Consider the following 23,390-nt stretch of genomic DNA (forward strand, 5'->3'; position numbering starts at 1 on the left):
ACAAAAGCTTTACCCTTCTGACCTCCGGGCCTCAGGCCCTCACCTTGTAATGGCTGCTGCATTCCAGAGAAAGCATTGTTGGAGTGAGTTTCCTAGCTCAAGATGTTCCCTCACTTTAGGGAAGAGAAGACCATCACCCCAGTGGGACAAGGCTGTTAGGTGAGTTCACACATACGATGTGCTCTGATGCCCCTCTTCTCGCAGCCCAGACCATGAAGGACCTCTAGAGGGAAGGTTACCAGAGGGCAAGGGAGGGGGAGTAGCCGGCACTGAGGTCCCTGATCTCAGCAGTTGGTCATTTCCCCACCACTATCATGGGGTCTCACATGAAATTTGAGAACAAGCCTGGCTCTCCGCTGCCAGGAGTATCCCTTAAACACAAGGGCCCTTTCCCCCCATCCTTTATGGTGACCAGTTCCTGGGCACCTGCTGGGTCAGGATGTGTGCTAGTCACTTCAAGGATGAGCTTGGACTTAATGTGCCCATTTTACAGATGAAGAAACTGAAGCTCAGAGAAGTCAAGCGACTCAACTGAGGTCCCAGAATCTCTGTATCATGAATCTTTGCTTTTAAACCACATTAGCCGTAGCTGTTGTGGCTCAGTAGATGGAGTGCTGGCTCTGCAAACGTAAGGGTTGCCAGTTCGATCCCCAGTCAGGGCACATGCCTGGGTTGCGGGCCAGGTCCCCAGTTGGAGGCATGCAAGAGGCAACCACACACTGATCTTTCTCCCTCCTTTTCTCTAAAAAAATTTAAAAATATATATTTTAAAAAGAGGCTAATGTGGATTAGTCTCTGCACTTGTTCTAGTTCAGCCTCCTACTGGGCTTGTTTTTCCTGTCACTCTCTTTCTGAGTCTTAGTTTCCCCTCTCTAAAATGTGGTAAGAACAACATTCCCTTTAGGTTATTTGAGGATATATATATATATATATATATATATATATATATATGTTTGTTTATTTATTTATTTAGACAGAAGAAGAAGGAAGGAGAAAGACAGGGAGAGAAACAAGCACACGGTTGCCTCTTGCCCGCCCCCAACCCGGGACCTGGCCCGCAACCCAGGCGTGTGCCCTGACTGGGAATCAAACCTGTGACCTTTTGTTTTGCAGCCTGGCGCTGAATGCACTGAGCCACACCAGCCAGGGCTAAGGATATATTTTGATGGAATCAATAAGGTGCTTTGCAGTAGAACTTAGTAAGTGCTCAAGAAATGGCTGCTGTGAATGTTGTGATATTCTTGGGTCTTTCTACCTGGGCTATGTGAGAAGCAACTGTATTTTATTCATCTTTGTATCTGCAGACCCTAGCAGTGTGGCACACAGGACACACTAAAAAGAAAAAAAGAGAGAGAGAGCAATCATCCTTACCATTATTTCTATGTTTTGGCTGACTAAGGTAAACCACTGTGGCCTGAGCCTAACAGTTGCAGGGCCTGGGGCCAGAGTACAAACAGAGGCCCACGCACTGAATGTCTAAATATTTAAATGTTATAAATCATGCTAATAACCTGACTTAATTTAAATATGTTCTATTATCCTACCTTGACAAATATATCTTCATCATGACCTGAAAGGCCAAGTTCCAATTTAGAATTCTCAGATTCCTCTGGGCAGTGAACTGGTCCCTGCCTGCAGCATTTTTTTTTTTTTTTTGTAGCTCTTTGCCTAGCTCCAGCTCCATCTACAGTCTTCCTCACACGTAGGGATGGGCACTTTGCTGTGTGGTCCACTTTCAGGACAGACCTGGGAAGAGAGCTGTGTAGATTCTCCTATATTCACACCGCCTGGTGAGGCTAACCCCCTAGGAAGGGTGAGGAAGTCCTAGATCTGCTGCTGGGCAGCCCAGTGACCTTGGACACGCTCCGGACACTCAGCTGCCTCATCTGTAAAATGGGTCAACAGCTCTGCCCGCAGCCACGGCTGATGGGAGGATCTATATGAAGACAGAGATGTATGTCTGCCTGGGGTTCCCCAAGCCTGGGGATGGGCGCTGCAGGGCAGGCTAGCTGATCCAGCAGAGGGTAGGGATTCCGAGGTGCAGGATTTGGGCAACCTTCCAGGAAGTCAGGCCTCCGATCTCATCCCTGGGAGGAGGGGCTACTGAGCCAGCAGAATTGCTGAGGCTTGGCCTGGAGTAGAGCCTGCGGCCACTTCGCTGCAGCCTGGGCTGGCCCCCTTCCCAGCTGCACAGCAGCTTCCACCTGCAAGCCCAGCCCTGCTCCTGCCCACCAGCTGTGTGACTGCTCAGACGCTATCTGGTGCCCCGCTCTTTATGTATAAAATGGGGATAACGCAATGTACCCTCCCCATGGCCTGCTGAGAGCATACAGCATGTGTTAGCTGCCATGGTTTCTATCATTCTCCTAGCCGCCACCTTTGTAAAGCTGGTGCTTGGTACATAAGAGGGGATCCACCCGTGCGTTCTGTCCCACCTCCCTGCCCAGTGGGGATGCTGAAGCTGCTCAGGCTGTATGAGGAGAATGGCCTGGTCTGTCAGTCGTCCCCAGGCATGAGACATATAAAGCTGCCACACTCTACCCAGAGCCCCCACAGAAAAGGCAAATAGCTCCTGGCCCCATGGCAGACCCCCACAGACACCTAGCCACGCCTTCCAACCTTCTCTCAGCTCCACCCCTCTCTCCTGCTCTCAGATTTAGTTGCCGATTTGCTCTGAACATCTTTCAGGTGCTCAGGTTCACAGGATTCTTCGTCTTTCAGTCTTTGGAGCCTGCGTATTCATCTGCCACTTTCAGAGCTGCGTCTGAACCTGGTGGAGCTGCTGTGTAGGAACAGTACAGCTCCTGTACTCACAGAGCAAGATGAGGAGGATACACGAGACGTGGGAGCTACCTGGAGAGTAGTCACCTCGGCCAGAGCTGAGCCCAGCAGGAAGGGTTCTGTCATGTTCCAGAGGTGTGCCCCTTGGCACATGACTCTTTCTCTCTGAGCCTCATTATTCTTGTCTTCGAAATGGGGGAAAGGAGTTCTCCTTGGCAGAGCCATTGCAGAGATCTGATGCATCAGTGCAAGTAAAACGCTCAGCACAATTTGGTGGTTCCTCGAAAAGTTAAATAAGCCCTGGCCTGGTAGTTGGTTAGAGCCTTGTCCCAGTATGCCAAGCTGGTGGTTCGATTCCCAGCCTGGGTTGCAGGCCAGGTCCCCTGCAGGGGCCATGTGAGAGGCAATCACACATTGATGTTTCATTCTTCCTCTTTCTCCCCCACTTCCCCTCTCTTTATTTATTAAAAATAAATAAATAAAATCTAAAAAAAACTATTAGAACTAATAAATGAATTTAGTAAAGTTGCAGGACACAGAATCAATATATACAAATCTGCTGTGTTTCTAGACACCAATAGAGTTCATAAAATGAAAACAATCCCATTTTTAACTGCATCAACAAGTATAAAATACCTAAGGATAAATTTTTTTTAGATTGTATTTATTTATTTATCTTTAGAGGGGAAGGAGAGAGGGAGAGAAACATCAATGTATGGTTGCCTTTCGTGCATCCCCTGCTGGTAGTTGGCCTGCAAGGAACCGGCCTGCAACCCAGGCATGTGCCCTGACTGGGAATCGAACCGCGATCGTCTGGTTGGCAGGCTCGCGCTCAATCCACTGAGCTACACCAGTCAGGGCACCTAAGGGTAAATTTAAGCAAGAAGGTAAAAGAGCTGTACTCTGAAAACCACTAAGACATTCAAAAAAGAAATTGAAGAAAATACAAATAAATGGAAGGATATACCTTGCTCATGAATTGAAAGGATTATATTATTAAAATGTCCTTTCTATCTAAAGCAATATACAGATGATACAGATTCAGTGCAATCCCTATTAAAATACCAATGGCATTCTTCTCACAATTAGTCCTTTAGAATCAGGACTAATTCTAAAGCTTTCATGGAAGCACAGAAGACTCAGAATAGCCAAAGAAATTTTAGGGAAAAAAACAAAGTGGAAGATATCATACTCCTTGATATCAAACTATACTAAAAAGCTACAACCAAGTAAAGACAGTCTCTTCAATAAGTAGTGTTGCGAAAACTGGACAGATATACACACACACAAAATGAAAACTTGACCACTTTCTTACAGCATATTTAAAATAAACTCAAACTGGATTAAAGACTTAAATGTAAGACCTGAAACCAAAATCTCTTAGAAGAAAGCACAGATAGTAATCTCTTGGACAAACTCTTAGTGGTATCTTTTTGGATATGTCCCCTAAAACAAGGGGAAAAAGAAAAAAAATGGAAATATCACACTAAAAAGTTTTTGGGCAGTGAAGGAAACCAGCAACAACATGAAAAGATAGCTCTGGCTGGTGTGGCTCAGTGGATTAAGCGCTGACCTAACTAAGGGCTCCCAGTCGGTTCAATTCCCAGTCAGGGCACATTCCTGGGTTGCAGGCCAGGTCCCCAGTAGGGGGCATGTGAGAGGCAAACACATGTTGATGTTTTTCTCCCTCTGTTTCTCCCTCCCTTCCTCTCTCTAAAAATAAATAAATGAAATCTTTTAAAAAATGAAAAGACAATCTACTGAATGGGAGAAGATATTTGCAAATGATACATCTGATAAAATGTTAGTATCCTAAATATATAAGAAACTCAAACAACTTAACACCAAGAAAGTAAACAATCCAATTTAAAATAGGGCAGAGGTGGGTGAAAAAGGTAAAAGAATTAAGAAATACAAATGGTAGTTACAAAATATCACAGGGGTATGAAAGAACAGTATAGGAAATATGGCCAATAATACTGTGATAACTATGTGTGGTACCAGGGGGTACTTGAAATTTCAGGGGGGATCATTTTGTAAAGTACATGATTATCTAACCACTATGCTAACACCTGAAACTACTACAAAATCATATTGAATGTCAACTATAGTCAAAAAATAAAAATTTTAGCCCTGGCTGATGTGGCCCAGTAGATTAACTGCTGGCCTGTGAACTGAAAGGTCACAGATTGGATTCCCTGTCAGGCTCAAGTCTGGGTTGCTGGCCAGGTCCCCAGTTGCAGGCGGGCAAGAGGCAACCAATTGATGTTTCTCTTGTTCATTGATGTTTCTCTCCCTCTCTTTCTCCCTCCCTTCCCCTCTGGCTGAGAATAAATAAAACCATTAAGAATAAATAAATAAATATTTAAAATGGGCAGAGGACATGAATAAACATTTCTACCAACAGGACATACAGATGGCCAACAGGCATATGAAAAGATGCTCAACATCACTAATGATATGGGAAGTTCAAATCAAAACCACAGTGAGATATAACCTCACACCTGTCAGAATAGTTATCATCAATAAATCACTAGACAACATGTGGAGAAAAGCGAGCCCTTCTACACTGTTGATGGGACTGTAAATTAGTTTAGCCACTATGGAAAACAGTATGGAGATTCCTCAAAAAAGTAAAAATAGAGTTGCCATATGACCTAGCAATTCCACTTTTGGGTATTTATGCACAGAAAGCAAAAACACTAATTTGAAAAGACATATGCACCCCGATGTTCACGGAAGCATTACTAACAATGGCCAAGACATGCAAGTAACCTAGATGTCCATTAATAGACAAGTGGATAAAGAAAATATGGTATATATACAATGGAATATCATTCAGCTATAAAAATAACGAAATCTTGCCCTGGCTGGTGTAGCTTAGTGGATTGAGCGCAGGCCTGCGAACCACATGATTGTGGTTCGATTCCCAGTCAGGGCACATGCCTGGGTTGCAGGCCAGTTCCCTGCAGGCCAACTCCCAGCAGGGGATGCACAAAAGGCAACCATACATTGATATTTCTCTCCTTCTCTCCTTCCCTTCCCCTCTAAAGATAAATAAAATAAAATAAAATAATAGTGAAATCTTGCCATTTGCAACAACACGTTTGGACCTAGAGATTATATGCTAAGTGAAATGAGGCAGAAAGAGAAGGATAACTATCCTATGATTTCACTTATATGTTGAATCTAAAAAAAATGAATAAACAAAACAGAAGCAGACTGAAAATGAGCTGAGGCTGAAAGGGAAGGGGTGGGGGAAATGAAGATTTAAAAAAAACCAGAATAGGCAAATCCTTGTAGACAGAAAGTAGATTGATGGTTGCCAAGAGCTGGAAAGGGAGGGTGTGAGAGGGGAGGTTGAGAAGGGAGGGGACATGAGAAGTGACCGCATCATGGTAGGGGTTTTCTTCTGTGGTGATGAAAATATACTGGAACTAGACAGAGGTGGTGGTTGCACGACCTTGTGAATGTACTAAGTGAAACAAATTTTGAAAATGGTTAATTTCATATTGTGTGAATTTCAATGAAAACAATGCCCCATACAGAATAAGCCCTCCAAATGCTCTGAAAGTTGCGGAAAACCAGGAGTTCAACAGGTAAAGAGGTGAAGGGGAAGGCCTCCAAGGTGTGGGCAATGGTTCAGAAGGGAGTGTCTGATAGGGAATCATCTGCTCTGGCTAGGTGGGAATGGAGCAACCGGCCTATGAAACAGAGAGAGGGAGAAAGCTGCCGGTTCTGCAGTGGCCAGGTCGGAGTCTGGAGGACAGAAAACCCCTGAAGACTTCTAACAGGGCTCAGACTTAGGTTTTTAAAAGACCACTTTGCAATGTGTAGGATACCTTGAAGGAGGGCCAGAGTGGTGGTGGTGGTGGGGCGGGGCGGGGCGGGGCAGGTCAGGAGGCTGCTGTGGGAGACAGGGTGGTGGATGTGGCTGGATCACACCTAGGTGTAACACCCAAGTGGCCCCTGGCACACAGTTAGGTAAGTCTATGGTGAATTGTCTTGGTTGTGAAGAGTGGTGTCCATGGGGACTTCCAGGGACAGTGTATCACAGGGAGCCAGATCTGAGCTGGAGAAGGGATGGAAAGGTGCTGGAAAGGTGCTGTCACAGATGTGGTGATATTGCAAGCTCTGGAGAATGGACAACCTGCTGCAGCCGCCCCCCCACCCCCACCTCCCACCCCAGGAATAATGTGGATTTGGAAGGAGACAAGACCTCTGAAGGGCACCAGCCTTCAGGGGCAGAGAGAGACTTGAGTGTCTGGAAAGAAGCTAGGCAACAGGAGCTTTTCAGGAGCAGGGCTGTCAACCACTGTGCAGCCGTGTCCAGATGCAGAATGAATCAGCTGAGTCTGGCAGGGTGAGTGACCTTGTGACATTTTCACTGGTGAGCTGGAAGAGAAGACCTCACATCAAGAGGAGTAAAGCAGGGCCCTGGATGGTGTAGCTCAGTGGATTGAACGCGGGCCTGCGAACCAGACGAACATGGTTTGATTCCCAGTCAGGGCACATGCCTGGGTTGCGGGCCAGTTCCCAGCGGGGAACTCACGAGAGGCAACCATACATTGATATTTCTCTCCTTCTCTCCTTCCTTTCCCCTCTAAAGATAAATAAATAAAATCTTTAAAAATTAAAAAAAAGAGGAGTAAAGTGGGGAGTGAGGATGTGGAGTCAGCAAGGTAGTAAAGACAGCTCTTTGGAGGACAGAGCGCTGGCTGGAAGGAAAGTTTTGGGTTCTTTTGTGAAGTTTAAAGGCTGAGGAGAAGGAAGGAGGGGAGTTGGGGAGAGTACATTAAGAAGTTTCCTGGGACTCAGGGCCCAAGTGGATGGGCAGGGGATGTGGCCTTGGTCAAAGGGCCAGATACAGAAGGGGGTTGGGGTGGAGCTGCATTTTAAGCATGGTGAGAACTGTGGGAGAGCCTGTCTTAAGGACTTCTTTTCTGTGAAAGAGGGTGAGGCCACGTGCGTGGAGTGTGGTAGGGCTGGAATGGGAAATAAGGTATGAAGGACCCAGTTTTGGAGGGGTCACTGGGCTGAGTTGGAGGAATGGAGGATCAGGAACGAGCTGGAAAGGCTTGTAAGGGTCCAGTCTAGGGTTGCCAGATTTAGCGAAAACTACAGAAATCCTAGTTACATTTGAATTAACGTGGACAAATGAATAACTTTTTAGTTTATTTCATGCAATATTTGGGACATAGTGATATATTTTAGAAGTTATTGATGTTTGTCTGAAATTCACATGCAACTAAGCGTTCGGTAATTTACCTGGAAATCCTAGCCCGAATGGGGAGTAGGGGACTAAAGGAATGGAGGGGGTGCTGCGACCTGGCCTCGGGACCCAAGCCTGGAAAATAAATAGCCCTTTCACGGGGGTGGGGTGGGCGAATGAGGAGAACGCTGGAGCCGTTACTTTTGTTCATCTACCTGGCGGCGCTAAGGATCACCAAGGCCTCTACAGGTTTTTCCGGGCGGGAGGGGCCCCCCAGCGCCATAACTTTGGTCTCGTCCCACCCACCCCCTCGTAGTCCGGTGGTGTCGTCCTAAAGGCCCATCGATAACTCTACGCTCGGCCTCAGACTATCGACTCATTCCGGCTCTGCTCGCCGTCCTGGTCTGCAGCGGAGCGCAGAGTCGCCCGTAAGGTACCGAGGTGGCGGGACGAGAGCTAGAGAGCAGCTACTGTGTGGTCGGGAGAGCGCGATCGGAGGAAGCTGGCCCAGTGGGATAGAGTCACGACTGTCGGCGGAGCACCGGGGAGCACCAGGGTCCAGCCACAGAACGCCCCTTCACTTCAGGTCTAGCCGCCGGCCTGCTACGCATGCGCAGCTGCAACACTCGGCTTTCCTTTTGGCCCTTCTGCCTCCTTGCGCACGCGTGGCCAGCCCCTGCGGCAGGGTGACATTCCGGGTGTGACTGCCCCCTGGCGGCGGGTGAGGTGGTGTCTGGGGCGAGTCTGGGGCCGGCCGGAAAGTAGCACACGCCTTGTAGCTGAGAGGGTGTCGCTGGTCAGTTGCCACCTGTGTCCCTGAACCTCACTGAGCCTCACTTTCTCCATCTCTAAAATGGCAGTAATCTCTCTCCGAGTAGAACGATAATCTGTTTAGGATATCGATTTTCAACTGGTGTGCCACAAGAATTTTTAAAGCATGCAATACCTATTTAGTCAAGTGCAGTGACCTTTTTCCCTTTAGGTTGTCAAGTTTTAAAAAAAGACAAGAGCCAACACAATAGCCGTCCAGTGTGAGTAAATCAAAATTACACCTATCGTTTGTCAGATGAGAAAAAATTGTGTTTTTTGGTGTACCACAGACTTTTAGTAATTAGTTTATGTTTGCCATGAAATGAAAAAGGTTGAAGCCCTGGCCGGTGTGGCTCAGTGGGTTGAGTGCTGGCCTGTGAGATGAAAGGTTGCCAGGTCGATTCCCAGTCAGGGCACATGCCTGGGTTGTAGCCCAAGTCCCCAGTTGGGGGCATGCAAGAGGCAACTGGTCAGTGTATCTCTTGCACATTGATGTTTCTCTCCATCTCTTTACCCCTCTTCCCTTCTCTAAAAATAAATAAAAATCTTTAAAAAAAAAAGAAAAAAATTGAAAATCGCTGGTTTAGGACATGAAGCGTATACTCACTTTTCTCTTTTTCAGATGCTCTGACCTTTAATCCCTGTGGAGTCTTCCAAGACAACACAACATGAACACATCCCCAGGCACAGTGGGCAGTGATCCTGTTATCTTGGCCACTGCGGGCTATGACCACACCGTGCGGTTTTGGCAGGCCCACAGTGGGATTTGCACCCGCACAGTGCAGCACCAGGATTCTGTATCCTCTGCTGGGAAGGTGGGCAGGGTGGTGCTGGACAGGATCCCTGGTGGGATAACAGCTTGGACAAAGGCCTATCTTCAGGTAGGGAAGATAGAGCAGCAGCTGAGCCATATGGTAGTGGCCTTGAGGGCCCCTTATCCCAGGACTCTGCTGGTCATCCTCCTTAATAGACATAGCAGGTGAATGCACTGGAGATCACGCCTGACCGCAGCATGATTGCTGCTGCAGGTACCTGTACCCTCAATCCGACCCCTAACTTCTGATGGGTTTATCTAGGCACAGCCTAACTTCAGTTTGGCCTATGCCAACAGGTTATCAGCATATCCGCATGTATGACCTCAACTCCAATAACCCCAACCCCATCATCAGCTATGATGGGGTCAATAAGAACATCGCGTCTGTGGGCTTCCATGAGGACGGCCGCTGGATGTACACGGGCGGGGAAGACTGCACTGCTCGAATCTGGGACCTCAGGTGTGGGTGCCAGGCAGGAGGGGCCTACTGCCTAGATATGTGGGGGTGCTGGATATGGGGGGGTGAGGGCCAGGCTGGAGAGTGACTTAAGCTGGGTTTCCTCTCAGCAGAGGCTGAGACAGGGTTTCCCATGTGGGTGATTTATTGAGGGCAACGAGGAAAGCAAGTTAGGGAAGGGACAACGCAATACAAAGTGTCAAAGAATAAGTCCTGCCTTGAGGCAAGGGGCTGGCCTTTATGCCCCTTATCAGTCAGTCACTGGCTTCGGGCTGCCCCTGGTGAGTGCCAAGCGTCCCAAGTATTTCCTGTGGGGCAGCTCCTATCAGCAGAGGGACAAGGCTAAATGCCAGGGAAATGGCATCTGGGTGGGACACCAGCATATCCCTACAGGCAGTGTATATCTCTCACCCCAAAGGTCCCGCAACCTGCAGTGTCAGCGGATCTTCCAGGTGAATGCGCCTATTAACTGTGTGTGCCTGCATCCCAACCAGGTGAGTGGTAGGCATAGGGCTGGACATCCCGAGGCTATGGAGGGCAGGGGTCCTGCCTTATAAGCCTCACCTCCCCTGCACTCCAGGCAGAGCTAATTGTAGGTGACCAGAGCGGCGCTATCCACATCTGGGACTTGAAAACTGACCACAATGAGCAGCTGATCCCTGAGCCTGAGGTCTCCATCACATCTGCCCACATTGACCCAGATGCCAGCTACATGGCAGCAGTCAACAGCACTGTGAGTCCTGGGGTGGGTGCAGTGGGGGAGACCAGCTCCCTCATCTCCCTTAATCTCTACAGGTCGGCTTATTCCCCAGGTGTCCCCTGGGCCCCTCCCCTTACTCCACAGTCCTACTCCCCAGTCCTGGGCTCTAGCTCCAACCCAGCCACCAAAGTCAAGCCAACGTCTGTCATTGACTGTTGTAGCCCCCTCAGCAGATTCCATTTCCTGAACTTTCCAAGTCTGTCCCTACCACCTCTTCATTTCTGGCTCTAAGTTTTCCTTGTCTCCCCTTGTCTCCTCCCCTCAGTGGCTTCCCTCCTTCCTCTCTGATCTCCCCTTACTCCATTCCACTCTCTCTCTGCCACCAGAGCATTTTTTTAGCTGTACCAGCCTGATCCCATTGTTCCCCCTGCATACATAGCATTGCGTGGCTCCTTACTGTGGCCTGGCTCCTTACCATGGCCTCAAGATGCTGTGGTTTGGCCCCTGATCTCCTGTCCGAACTCATTTTCTCCCTTTAATGTACAATAAATCACTGGTCTTACCACATCCCCAGACTGCTCTCCTCTGAGCCTTTGTGCTGCTGTTCCCTTTCTGGGATGCCCTCCTCCCATCTCATTCTTAACATTCCTGTTGGCCAGCAGCACCCTTCGGGAAGGTTAGACACGGCCTCCTGCTCTCAGCCTCCCAGGTACAGCCCTTGGATGGGGTCAGGCTTCCCTGGTGCTCCCTACAGGCAGGACCGGATGTGCCTGCTGTATGTCCCCAGCCCCCCTGTGTACAGCCACAGTGTTGGATGGCGTTCCCTGCACCTGAGTCTGCCTGCTGGGGCATCTTTCCCCATGTGTCACACTGGGAGCTCTGGTCTTCCCATGACTTTTCTTCTATCCAACAGGGAAACTGCTACGTCTGGAATCTGACGGGGGGCATTGGTGATGAGGTGACCCAGCTCATTCCCAAGACCAAGATTCCAGCACACACCCGCTATGCCCTACAGTGCCGCTTCAGTCCAGACTCCACGTGTGTGGGGGGCTTGGGGGGCCAAGAACCCTCAGATGGCTTCAGGGAGGAAGGAACCTCCTTGGGACTGGGGGCTTGATGGGTCAGGGCCTGTTTGGTGGACAGCAGGGGGTGCAGGCTGGAGTGGCTGCTGATGAGCCCCCCCCCCACCATGCCCATACCCACTCCTAGGCTCCTCGCCACCTGCTCGGCCGACCAGACGTGTAAGATTTGGAGGACGTCCAATTTCTCCCTGATGACAGAGCTGAGCATCAAAAGCAGCAACCCTGGAGAGTCATCCCGAGGCTGGATGTGGGGCTGTGCCTTCTCAGGGGACTCCCAGTACATTGTCACTGGTGAGCCCCACCTACCCTGCCCCTCCACCCCACTAGCTCAGCTTCCCTGCCACCTGGAAGCCAGCCTCCAGAATGGCCCAGCCTGGGGCCAAATTCTGAGCTGCTGCCTATGTCCCCCCTCCTTGCAGCCTCCTCTGACAATCTGGCCCGGCTCTGGTGCGTGGAGACGGGAGAGATCAAGAGAGAGTACGGCGGCCACCAGAAAGCCGTGGTCTGCTTGGCCTTCAATGACAGTGTGTTGGGCTAGCCTGTGCCCCTGTGAACTGCAGGCAGCCATCAGGAGACACTGGCTAGATATGACTGTTCAGCTGCCAAGTTAGAGAGAATCCCCACAGGCTAACCTCTACCAGCCTAGGCCAGCTGCACCTGACTGACTTTCCCTGATACCCTTGGCCAGCCTAGACTGGCCAGGCTGATCTGCCTGGGGGCTCTTGTAGCCCCTAGTTGCTTATCTGGATGTACAGGGCTCAGGGAGCGGACCCAAGCCAGCATGGCTGCTGCCCACCCCCAAGCCAGTGCTTTCCCCCTCTCCCCACCCCTGTTATGTGTGCCAAGGCTACAGAGAACACAATCATGGCCAGGTGGAGGGGTTTATTAGTCCCCACCAGTGGCTGCCTTCCATGGTACTGATGACAAAACCAGCCAGCTGGCTGGCCTATGGAGCTAGGCAGGATGGGGGCTCAGTCTGGGAGGTAATAAAAGCAGACTGACACGCAGATGTTGCTTGGGAAGCAGATGTCGATGCATAGGTAGATCAGTCGCTGCCTCTGGGGCCCTGGAGGGAGGGGCTTCCATGAACCCCATCCGTGGGAGCCCAGGCCTCTCCCCATATAGCCACCCGACTCACCCTGTGCTCGATGGGCCCAATAAATGGGGGTCTTTGTGCAAAAGTGTTGCACCGAAGCCCCCACCTGGGCAGGGTCCACCTCACAGCTCCCGAGAACTGCCAGCAGCTCCTGGGCATAGTAGGTGTCCTGGGTGGGGCTGTGAGACTCCTGAACCTGCAGAGAAGGCTCTATCGGGCCGTTGGCCAGGGACACTTGTACTGCTTTTGGCTGGGCAGGGTTAATGAATCCCTGGACATGCCACTACTGTGCCAGCCCCGCCTTCAGCTCTTGTCAGCAGCCTCAGCAAAGGGAAGATAGAGCTTCTGTTCCCCTGAAACCAGAGCCTCAGCCCACCCCAGGCCCAGGCTACACACAGGACCCATTGTCTGGCCCCTGGTCTGGGAAGCCTGGCCATGGGATTACAGGGGCTGCTCACCCTTGAAGTGTTCACCAGAAGCTGCAGGGTCGTGCGATCTCTGGGTTCCATGGGGTGGAGGAAGCAGGCCCGATGCTCCGCAGGGCGGTAACAGACACAGCCCTGGGGAGGCAGGCAGGCAGGTAAGACAGGTCCACCTGAACACCTTTGGGCAGCAACCCTCCTTCCCCCCCCCCAGCCAACTCACACTCTGCCCATCGAACAGTACTGCCCAGCTGTGGTTGCTGTGAGCTGGGGTTACCCTGATGGTCGCCACATTCTGGGCCACATCCACCTGCGCAGTTTGGTTGGACCGGTACACCCTGGAGCTCGGGTGGGTCAGATGGAACATCCGCAGCAGTGGCTGAGTGGGAAGCCAGAGCTCAGCTGGGCAAGCCAAGGCAGCCTTCAACCTTCCTCCTCCAGCTTTGTTTTGAGGCTTCTGCCCTCTCCACCTGTCCTCCCCTCCTCAGCTCAGCTGAGCCCTGGCTCCACTGTAGGACTGGGTTTGCTGGTCTCTCCTCCACCTTCCCATCTGCACCCCTGCACCTGCCTGGGTTTGAGGAGGCTCACCTTGGGAGGGCTGTGGGAAAAGCCAAGAAGCCCTCCAGTCACAGCCCCAGCAGTGGCCAATGCCAGCAACAGCAGCAGGCCCAGGGCCCTCCAGCCCCCGTGGCATGGCCTGGTCTTCACCTGAGGGCACATTGCAGTCAGTGAGGCCTGGACCACACACCAGGGAGCAGGCTGGCTCAGGGAAAGTAGGGGCTGAGGAGGTGTGGGTGATGGGTGCTGCCTTCTTGTCCCCTGTCCAGGGCATGCCCGAGGTCTTTGTCGCAGGAGAAGGCACTAGTTGGTGGGAGGCACTCACCCTGACAGGCCCAGGCCCGGGGTCCTCTGCACAGCAGCTTCCCTGCTCCATGATGCAGCCCTGGTGACAATGCAGTGATTGTCTGCAGCCCCCCCCCGAGTCAGCCAGGGAAACTTCAGGAGCTGCTGATGAGCCAAGCAACCGTCCTGGCCCCCTCCCCTCCTGACCCTCCTGCCTCCTTCCCAGCCCAGCTACCTGAGCCAGGACAGCCCTCCCTCATTCCACCTGGGGAGGGGGATGGTGCTTGTCACTGTGTCTGGCTCTCCTGACAGCCTGTGCTAGCCAGACAGCACGAGCCTGGGAGGGTGTAGAGCTTGGCCATTATGAAAATCAAAACCTGCTGAGTGTGAGGGAGAGCAGCCCAGACCTGGTAAGGGTAACTTTCTAGTATGGTTGGGGGCAGATTAATTTTTTCCTAAAGAGGCCTATTTCTAGTCTCCTACGTTACCTCCTGTGTTACCTCATGCCTAAGGCTGGGCACGAGGCCTGGCACAGCAAACCATCAATAAATCCTGTTCTGTGAGACTGGTATTGGACTCTGCTCTGCCACCATACTTCCTTCCACATGCACTCCAGCCACTTCCCAGCCCTCCAATACAGTATGGGTTGCCTAGCATCCCACAGAGCATGTGCAAGACCAGGATGGCTTCCAGGAGACTCTGGGATTGCAAAGGTAGCCTACTCGAACCTCCCTTATGCCCTGGGATAGTTAGGTCAGCCTCATGTCTGCCAGTCCCTGCCCCGTCCAGCATGGTATGCTCTAACTGAACTGAGCTCCTAACTTGCATATCTGGCCGCTTGACACAGGATTGCGACAAGGCTCCCCCAACTCGGGTAGCTTTCGCAACATGGGTGTCATCACCAAGAGGCCTATCCTACTGTCGTTTTGCTTTGTGCCTCATTTTTCCTGGATCTTCAGATGCTGTCCCTCTGTAATGAGCCTGAGATGGGCTTGGGTTTCTAGCTCTGGAACCGAAATCCCAGAATGGCCTTCAAATGTCCTCCCACCCGGCACCCATACTAAGGTTAGACAGCCTCTTGTGTGAAGGCTGCTGTCAAGGCGAGAGCAAGGAACGCTAGTCAGCATGGGTTTGAGAGTTTAATATGCATTTGGGTTCACACAGTGCAATAAGGGCAGAGATGGGGTGCAGAAGAGGAAGGTGTTGCTGGCTGTGCACCTGCTGTGTGCGACAATGCCCTGACAGGCCTGCTCAATATCAAGACCCACCTTGAGCTAACCTTGCAGAGTCAACATCAGCACCACTAACCTCATAGGCACCGGTTGTGCTGCTGTTTCCCCATGGCAAAGTCCAAACCCCAGACACTCCAGGCCTGAGAGGAGCTAAAGGCTTGGGATACCCTTTATTTCTGATAACTTAGAGAACAAGCAAGAGTGCTGTGATTCTGCAGCTAGGAGAAAAGCCACAGGCTGTAGGGCAAGGCACCAGAAAGGAGTTCACCCAAAGGAACAGCTTCCCAGGCTCTTCCCTACAAGTGCAGCTGGAGAGTCTGCTTATCAGGCCTTTTGCTAAAGGCCGGTCCTCCAACTGGCCACTGACAGAAGACTCCAGGGCCAAGATAGTTGGCTTCATGGATGATTGGTATCTAACTCCCACCCAACCAAGGGTACAGGAGGACAGGAAGAGATTGGATGCTTTGCAGGAACCATTTTCCTGTTCTTGGGGACTTTACTTCCCCAGAGGGCAGCCCGGGTAGCAGGTATTCCTTGGCTTGCACAAGACTTTAACCCTGCTTCTGGCTTGGCTGCAGGGTATTGAGACTTCTTCAGTAGGATTTATGCCCTAAGGACAGAGCACAGCTATTAACACACGTAAGATTCAATTCCATCCCTTAATAAAGTTGTTCAAAGGTTTAAAAAAATAATTTTTGGTAACAAAGCTTCCTAAACAGCAGGCCAAAGTTCAGCAAAGGCATTCATGCCCTTCTGGCCACTTGGCCAATATGCTCAGTCCATGTCATTTGAGTTTAAATGCACATTTGAGAAAGCCGAGCTTTAGCTGGACTGAGTTCACAGAGTTGCACAATCATGTATGAAGAGTGCCAGCCCTGGGCATTTGAAACACAACAGACACTCAACTATGAAATCAGAGTGGTTTTTAAGGAAGTGTGGGGTAATGGTGAGGGCTGCACCCCTCACCTCCAGGACAGGGAGACACTATGGAGCGGCAGCCCCCTCCTCCACTCCCACCCTGCAGGCAAGATACATCAGCAGGTTCCTCTGTTGCTGACCACACCAATGGGGCCATGCATTGGTGTGTACACATTTCCTGTGACAGTCAAAATAATCAGCCCCTTCTCCCCTTTGCCCTGCAAGGAGGCTTAATCCCTGAATGAAATTTTCAATAAAATACGTGACACCTCAGTTCTATCAGCAGGCCCTTAGGTTATCTGAATCGTGGACAGATGTGAAGCCTGCTCTTGCTACCAGCAACCAAGGACCCCCACAATGCCCTCCAAGTTTAAAAGTGCATCTTAAAATTATAAAGGTCTGTAACAAAATCGCCCACCAAACGTTTACTTACAAGGTTAACTAGTGCTTTTGCTTAACTCCAAGTACACTCTTTGAAGCCACGTAGCTAATCAAGAGCTTAAGCCCCACCTGTTAATTTGGTTAAGTAGTTTTCAATTTTTTTTATTCTGTAGCTTAAAGACGCTAAATCTTTAACCTTGAAGGGCAGGCAAAAGGTCGGCTATGCTGTCAACATAGAAGTCAGGGACCATTTTCCTCTTAGACATGCAGTCACTTTCCTGATTAGTCTTCACATCTTCCAGAGTGGACACTCCGGTGAGGGTCAGGATGGTCTTCAGGCCACAGCTGACACCCAGGAGGATGTCTGTGTCCAGGCGATCTCCCACCATGACGGTGCGCTCCGGGTTAATGCCGTACTCCTGGGACACGCAGTCGAAGATGAAACGGCTGGGCTTCCCTATGATGTCGGCCTGGCGCTGGGCGGCCATCTCCACGGCTCGGACCAGACAACCTGTACCTGCGGGGCGGAGAGGGAAGGGGAGGACAGCGCCCGGGGTCAGAGGACCGGAGGGGCCCGCCGCCCGCCCTCCAACCTCCCGCCCCCAGGGCGCACGGACCCGCGATGAAGCGGCCGTTCTCGAGCGGGAGCCGGTTGTCCATGTTGGTGCCCACGAGTAGACAGCTAGGCTGCTGCAGGTAGCGCACGGCTTTGGTGAGCTTCATGTAGCTGAAGTGCGGGTCGAAGCCCACCACGACAGCACGCACGTCGGGCTCCAGGGGCGCGTCCAGCCAGGCGCCGGGGCCGTCGCCCTCCAGGGGATCCGGCCCCACACCCACGCAGGCGACGCCCACGGCCTCCAGCTCCGCGGCCAGCGCCGCACTGCCCAGCACGTAGGCCTTGGGAGCCGGGGCGCCGGTCAGGCGCTGGCGCAGGTAGAGCGCGGTGCAGTAGGCCGTGCCGAAGACCTCGAGGTTGGCGCCGGGTCCCGCGGGGCCACCGAAGCCCAGGCGCCGCAGCTTCTCGGCGTAGGCCTCACGGGTCTTGCTGCTGTTGTTGGTGATGAAGCCCAGGCGCTTGCCGCAGGCCCGCAGCGCCGTTAGGGCCTCGGGCGCCCCGGGTATGGCCGTCTCACCTCGCCACAGCACACCGTCGCAGTCGAACAGCAGCGTGTCCACGTCGGCCAGCAGCGCTTGGGCCCGCTCGGCGCTCAGCCGCACGCAGCGAGGGTCATCGCCGCCGGCCTCCGGCTGTGCCATGGCCGCCCTCTACCGTCCCCGCCACCGGCAGTCACCGGCCGCTCCTCTCAGACGCCCGCCGTCGCGCTCGCCCCGCCCCCGCGGGGCGAGCACTCGTCCCCCCCCCACCTCACGCGCACCGCCTATTGGGCACTGACTGCGCCAATCCGCCCCGGCCTACCACGGGTTGCGGGAGCTCGGCGCCAACCTTCATGGCCGGGCTCAGGGAAGCTGAAGGCTATTGGCTGCGGGGCCAGGGACGCTCCGATGATTGGCTGGCAGTGAGCCAACCGGCATTCAGAGTGGAGCATTCACTGCGGAAACGCTGCGAGGTCGCAGAGCCGGCGCAGGACGTGAGGCCGCTGCTTATTGGACACCTCAATGGACAGCTCGCTCATTGGAAAGGCGTGGTCAGCCTAGGTGACGGAAATCCTTAATCAAGTGACCATGGGCCGGGCAGGCTATTGATTGGCTGGTTTTTCTCCCCTATTGCGGGGCTGGCCGCAGGAACACTGTAGGGTTGGGCGGCCTCGCCTTTGGGAGATAGTCACTTCCTCACCTTTGGTTGGGGTGTGCCGGACAGTGCCCTCCGCGCTGGCACGCTGTCAGCGCGCGGATAGATTATGGCCAGTCCTGAGAGCCAGCTCGAGGGTCCTTCCAAACAATGTTTGCGTTATTTCCAGTCCTTTGCAAAAACGCTTTCCATTTGCCTTGGTGGTTTTGGTATTAGGGACTAAGAGAAGGACACTGTCCATAACACAGCACTTAATAATTGGTCTCAACAACCATAGTTATTGTAGGTTATTATCTTTTATAGAGCTATGATGTACAGCAAAGTGCATAAATCTTAAGTGTGAAGCCTGATGGAATTTTCACATACCTGTATACCTGTGTAAACACAACCCCAAATTAAGATATAGAATATTCCCATCACTCCACAAAGTCCACTCATATCCCTATCCAGCCAACAGCAGATATCCCGCCCCCAGCCTCTTCCTACTTCTATCATAGATTCTTTTGCCTGTTCTAGACCATCTTTTTTTTTTTTAATATTTATTTATTTACCTTTAGAGGGGAAGGGAAGGAGAGAGGAAGAGAAACATCAATGTATGGTTGCTTTTGGCGCATCCCCTGCTGGGAACTGGCCCCTGCCAGGAACTGGCCTGCAACCCAGGCATGTGCCCTGACAGAATCGAACCGCGATCGTCTGGTTCGCAGCCCGCGCTCAATCCACTGAGCTACACCAGTCAGGGGTGTTCTAGACCATCTTTAAAACAAGGTCTTCCTGCTTATACTCTTCTGGGTCTTGCTTTTTTGAATCAATATGTCTGCGAAGTGCTTCCTTCTAAGTGTTTTTGTTCCGTTTTAATTGCCACATGGGCCGTTGGAAGACTATTCCTGTTGATCTGTTCTCCAGTTGATGGACATCCTGGTAGTGTCCACTTTGGTGCTACTGTAAATAATGCCCATTATGAACGTTCTTGTTCCTACACATGTTTTTGTGGACATAGATACTTCTTTGGTTGTATACTTAGGAGTGAATTGCTAGTTCACAGGGCAGGTGTATGTTTCTCTTTATTGTAGTAGACAGGTAGGCATGAGCAGAGCAGGAACTATGGGCCAGAGGGTCCTCTGCCAGATGCAGAGGGTCACCAGGATGAGAGCCCTGGGTGCCTGGCAATGGCAAAAGTATTCAATATAAGCCATTGCAGGACCACTACCTTAAGCATTAACTCCTGGAAATGACACCTAGGCCTCAACTGTGCTTCAGCTCCAGGCCCAGAAAAGCAGTAAATCCAGGCAGAAGGAGGCCAAGGCTGATAAAGGACCACTGCAATGACTAATGACCCCATTCCCTGGCGCCAGCCAGTCAGTGCAGACCACAACCCTTAGGAGCCACAACAGGAAAGCTAATAAATATTCTGTTGAGATTCTCCCTGACTCCTCTCTTTATGGAGTATGCCATTGCCTTTCCCCACCCCTTCTTTTCTCCAGGGTTTGCTCTTTTCTTCTAGAGCCCATCAGCCAATGCCTCTCCTCCTTTTGTCTTTCTAGGCAGTAGCTCTCGCCCTCTCTCTGCTAAACTCCAAGGGCCTTTCTACAATCTTTGTAGCTTTCTTTAAAAAAAAAAAATTATTTATTTATTTTTAGACAGAGGGGAAGGGAGGGATAAAGAGGGAGTGAAACATCAGTGTGTGGTTGCCTCTCACACGACCCCTACTGGGGACCTGGCCTGCAACCCAGGCATGTGCCCTGACTGGGAATCGAACTGGTGACCCTTTGGTTCACAGGCCAGTGCTCAATCCACTGAACCACACCAGCCAGGCCTAGATTTAGAAAATAGAAGTAGCTACTGAATTTGAATTTTCACAGAAATTACCACTTCTGAAGAGCTAAGCCAAAAAAAAAAAAACCCCCAAAAAAGGTAATTGAAAAAAGACTCAGTGGCAAAATAAATAAATAAAATTGTATGCAACCTAAATATTCAATGTGGGACTGGTTAAATAAAAGTACATCCAGGGATTTCTTTTTTTTTTAAGATTTTATCTTTTTAAAAAAATATTTTATTTATTTATCTTTAGAGGGGAAGGGAAGGAGAGAGGGAGAGAAATATCAGTGTATGGTTGCCTCTGCCAGGGACATACAATGTATCGTGTCTCCCCTGCCAGGAACTGGCCTACAACCCAGGCATGTGCCCTGACTGGGAGTTGAACTGCGATCCTCCGGTTTGCAGGCCCGCGCTCAATCCACTGAGCTACACCAGCCAGGGCTCAGGGATTTCTTTAAAAAAAAAAAAAAGTACATTCAGGGAATGGAGACTGAACAGCCATCATAAAGGATGATGGCGTTCCTCTCAGGCTCTGGCCACAAATAGTCAACACAACATTGACTGGAAAACACAGTGTGTAGTAGGAGTCCATGCTGAGGGCAGAGTGAAAAACAGGCCATCTGGGGGAAGTGTAACTCTGGCTTCCCTACCTTTTCCATTGCCAGTTTGCTGCCTTCCAGTGGACTTAGGCCTATGCATTCCTGTGTCTGCTGGTCTGCCTGGGCTCCAGCTGAGGCAGGGCCCAGGGCTCTGGCCTGCCGCATGACAACTCATTTCCACAGACTTTGGAGCACATAGCAGGGCCAGCTCTGTCTACCTGGCCCAGTTCTTCCTTGTGTCCGCCCACACACAGCTGTCCTGACTCTGAAATTCTTCCTCTCACCAGTTGTCAGGGTGGTGTGTTTCAGGCTTCCCCTGCCTCTCCAATGCTAGCTTCCTTATTACTTCTCAGCACATGGTCACGTGAGGTGCCCTCCTGGTCCTCCTAGATCCCATGTGTTCCACAAGCCACCACCTGCTTCTCCCGTTTGTTCCTCTCAGAAACCATCCATCATGAATCTTCCTGTGTCTGTTGTGGCCCCAAGGTCCTTTTTGTGCACAGCGGTCAGCGGGATTCTTCTGAAATGCTTAGTGTCACCCCCTCTGCTTAAAACCCTGCAATGGTGAGCAAGATCCTTGCAGAAAGCTATTTCATTGTTACCCTGGCATAGTACAAAACGTGGAAACAACCCAAATGTAATGAATGAATAAAGTGATGTATCCATATAATGGATTATTATTTAGCCATAAAAAGGAGTTGTTATCAGAAAGGGGACTGGGCCCAGACTGGTCTGCCTACAGCTAGCCTATATTATGTGAATTCATGACTTCACAAGTGCAGGAAAGATTTCATGAGTCCAGGTGACTATGAGAGTGCTTTTATTGAAGCTGGGGACAGTGAAACAAGGAAGGGCCTAGGATGGAAGAAGCAACAGGAGACTAGGCAGAGCTACTTTTGGCTCAATGAGAAGTCAGAAAATAAGGGGTCCTGTAGACAAGTTCAGAGGGTTAGCCCAGGATGAGATGCCACTGCCGTTTGCTCTCCTGGTTGCCTGTCTCCTAGATTCTCTTAGAGTTTAGGAGATGCGTGCCTACGGGGGCAGTAGAGGGGAAAGAGGAAGGTGTGGGTGTGTTGCCCAGAGGGAGAACAAGAGTTAGCTGGGTCTTGGGTTTTAGAGTTTAGGAGCTATTTCAATAAAATATTCATCAGTTTTTCCAGGTGTGCCCTTTTAGGACTGTGGTCTCCATTGATTAGTCAACACCAGGGTAGGGGGTCATTAGTTACTACAGCTAGGCCTGGAGTTGCCAGACTTTTTGTTGCTTTTATGGGTCTGGAGTTGAAATACAACTGAGACCTAGACGTTATCTCTAGGGAGGTGACCTTCTGTTCAGCTGTTTCCCCATTCCGCTTACCAAGGAATTTTCCTAGCTTTTTACTATCCTGACTCAGGAATGAAGTACTGATACGTGCTAAAACCTAGATGAACCTCGAAGACATGCTAAGCAAAAGAACCCTGACGCAAAAGACCACGAGTAATTCTGTTTATATGAAATGTCCAGCCCTGGCTGGCATAACTCAGTGGATTGAGCGCGGGCCTGAGAACCACCTGATCTGATCGCGGTTCAATTCCCAGTCAGGGCACATGCCTGGGTTGCAGGCCAGTTCCCAACAGGGGACTCATGAGAGGCAACCATACATTGATATTTCTCTCCTTCTCTCCTTCCCTTCCCCTCTAAAGATAAATAAATAAAATCTTACAAAAAAAAAGAAAGAAATGTCCAGACACAGTAAATCCATAGTAAAATGGATTATAGTAAAAACATAGTAAATCCAGAAAATGGTTACCAGGGGCTGGGGTGAGGGGAGAATGGGGAGTGACTGCTAATGGGTACAGGTTTTCTTTGGAAATGACCACAAAGTTCTTAAACTCGATGGTGGTGATGGTTGCACAACATTGTGAATGTTCTAAATGTCACTAATGATAAAGTTTATGTGTAATTACCAGAACTTTGAAAATATACAGAAGAATAAAAGGTTTAGTGAAGCTACCTATGCATGAGCCATCCCAAACTCGATTTTTCTTGCATGACCCGGGAAACCACCACGGGAGGTTCTGACACCTGAGGGGGTCGATGGACAGAGGGCACCACACTACCGGTCCGACCTGAAGCGGTGTCGCGGCAGCGGCCTTCTCATGCTCGGAACCCGGCGGTAGGACTGGGTCCGAAGCGCCCTGTCAAAGATGGCCGGATGGCGCCACCGTCCCGCCTTAGTCCTATCCCCCAGCTCTCACGCCTTGATGCAACTTCCGGAACCCAGCCCAGCCTCTCCCGGCCTCGCCCCAGCCTTCCGTTTCTCTTGCACCGCCCACCCAAGCCGAGCTCCGAGGGCCTTCTTCTGGACCCGCCCCGCCACTTGTCAGTGACTTGTCAGTCCGCTCCACCGTAACCACGCCCCTGTAAGAAGCTTCGCCCATCAACTTTGGGTGTAAGTTCCGCCCCACCACCTGTCCATCAAACTCACCCCGGCCCCACCT

The 23,390-nt window shown here is 51.0% G+C and overlaps 3 protein-coding genes across 5 annotated transcripts; 1 reads left to right on the top strand and 2 right to left on the bottom strand.

Moving 5' to 3' along the window:
* The first annotated feature begins 8,368 nt into the window (after nucleotides 1–8,368).
* MLST8 (MTOR associated protein MLST8) lies at nucleotides 8,369–14,780 on the top strand. 3 transcript variants are annotated; one of them, XM_037034409.1, is made up of 9 exons: nucleotides 8,369–8,579; nucleotides 9,426–9,600; nucleotides 9,780–9,831; nucleotides 9,915–10,077; nucleotides 10,493–10,568; nucleotides 10,655–10,807; nucleotides 11,688–11,812; nucleotides 11,984–12,147; nucleotides 12,276–14,780. In XM_037034409.1, exons 2-9 carry the CDS (start codon nucleotides 9,472–9,474, stop codon nucleotides 12,392–12,394), a joined length of 981 nt encoding a protein of 326 aa, XP_036890304.1. In that variant the 5' UTR covers nucleotides 8,369–8,579; nucleotides 9,426–9,471; the 3' UTR covers nucleotides 12,395–14,780. The 3 variants fall into 3 exon arrangements, with proteins under 3 accessions (XP_036890304.1, XP_036890305.1, XP_036890306.1); XM_037034410.1 differs by lacking the exon at nucleotides 8,369–8,579 and adding an exon at nucleotides 8,586–8,714; XM_037034411.1 differs by lacking the exon at nucleotides 8,369–8,579 and adding an exon at nucleotides 8,804–9,024.
* Nucleotides 12,722–14,308, bottom strand: BRICD5 (BRICHOS domain containing 5). Its single transcript, XM_037034413.1, has 6 exons — nucleotides 14,258–14,308; nucleotides 13,963–14,082; nucleotides 13,598–13,753; nucleotides 13,411–13,512; nucleotides 12,995–13,148; nucleotides 12,722–12,922 (listed from the first exon to the last, which is right to left on the bottom strand). The coding sequence occupies exons 1-6, from the start codon at nucleotides 14,306–14,308 to the stop codon at nucleotides 12,828–12,830; spliced, it is 678 nt and encodes a 225-aa protein (XP_036890308.1). The 3' UTR covers nucleotides 12,722–12,827.
* A 563-nt stretch (nucleotides 14,781–15,343) lies between the features above and the next one.
* PGP (phosphoglycolate phosphatase) lies at nucleotides 15,344–18,083 on the bottom strand. Its single transcript, XM_037034412.1, has 2 exons — nucleotides 17,366–18,083; nucleotides 15,344–17,265 (listed from the first exon to the last, which is right to left on the bottom strand). Exons 1-2 carry the CDS (start codon nucleotides 18,003–18,005, stop codon nucleotides 16,940–16,942), a joined length of 966 nt encoding a protein of 321 aa, XP_036890307.1. The 5' UTR covers nucleotides 18,006–18,083; the 3' UTR covers nucleotides 15,344–16,939.
* Between the last annotated feature and the right edge of the window lie 5,307 nt (nucleotides 18,084–23,390).

This window comes from Sturnira hondurensis, unplaced genomic scaffold (genome assembly GCF_014824575.4).
Source record: "Sturnira hondurensis isolate 20B ecotype Veracruz unplaced genomic scaffold, ASM1482457v3 Scaffold0022179, whole genome shotgun sequence".
NCBI lineage: Eukaryota > Metazoa > Chordata > Mammalia > Chiroptera > Phyllostomidae > Sturnira > Sturnira hondurensis.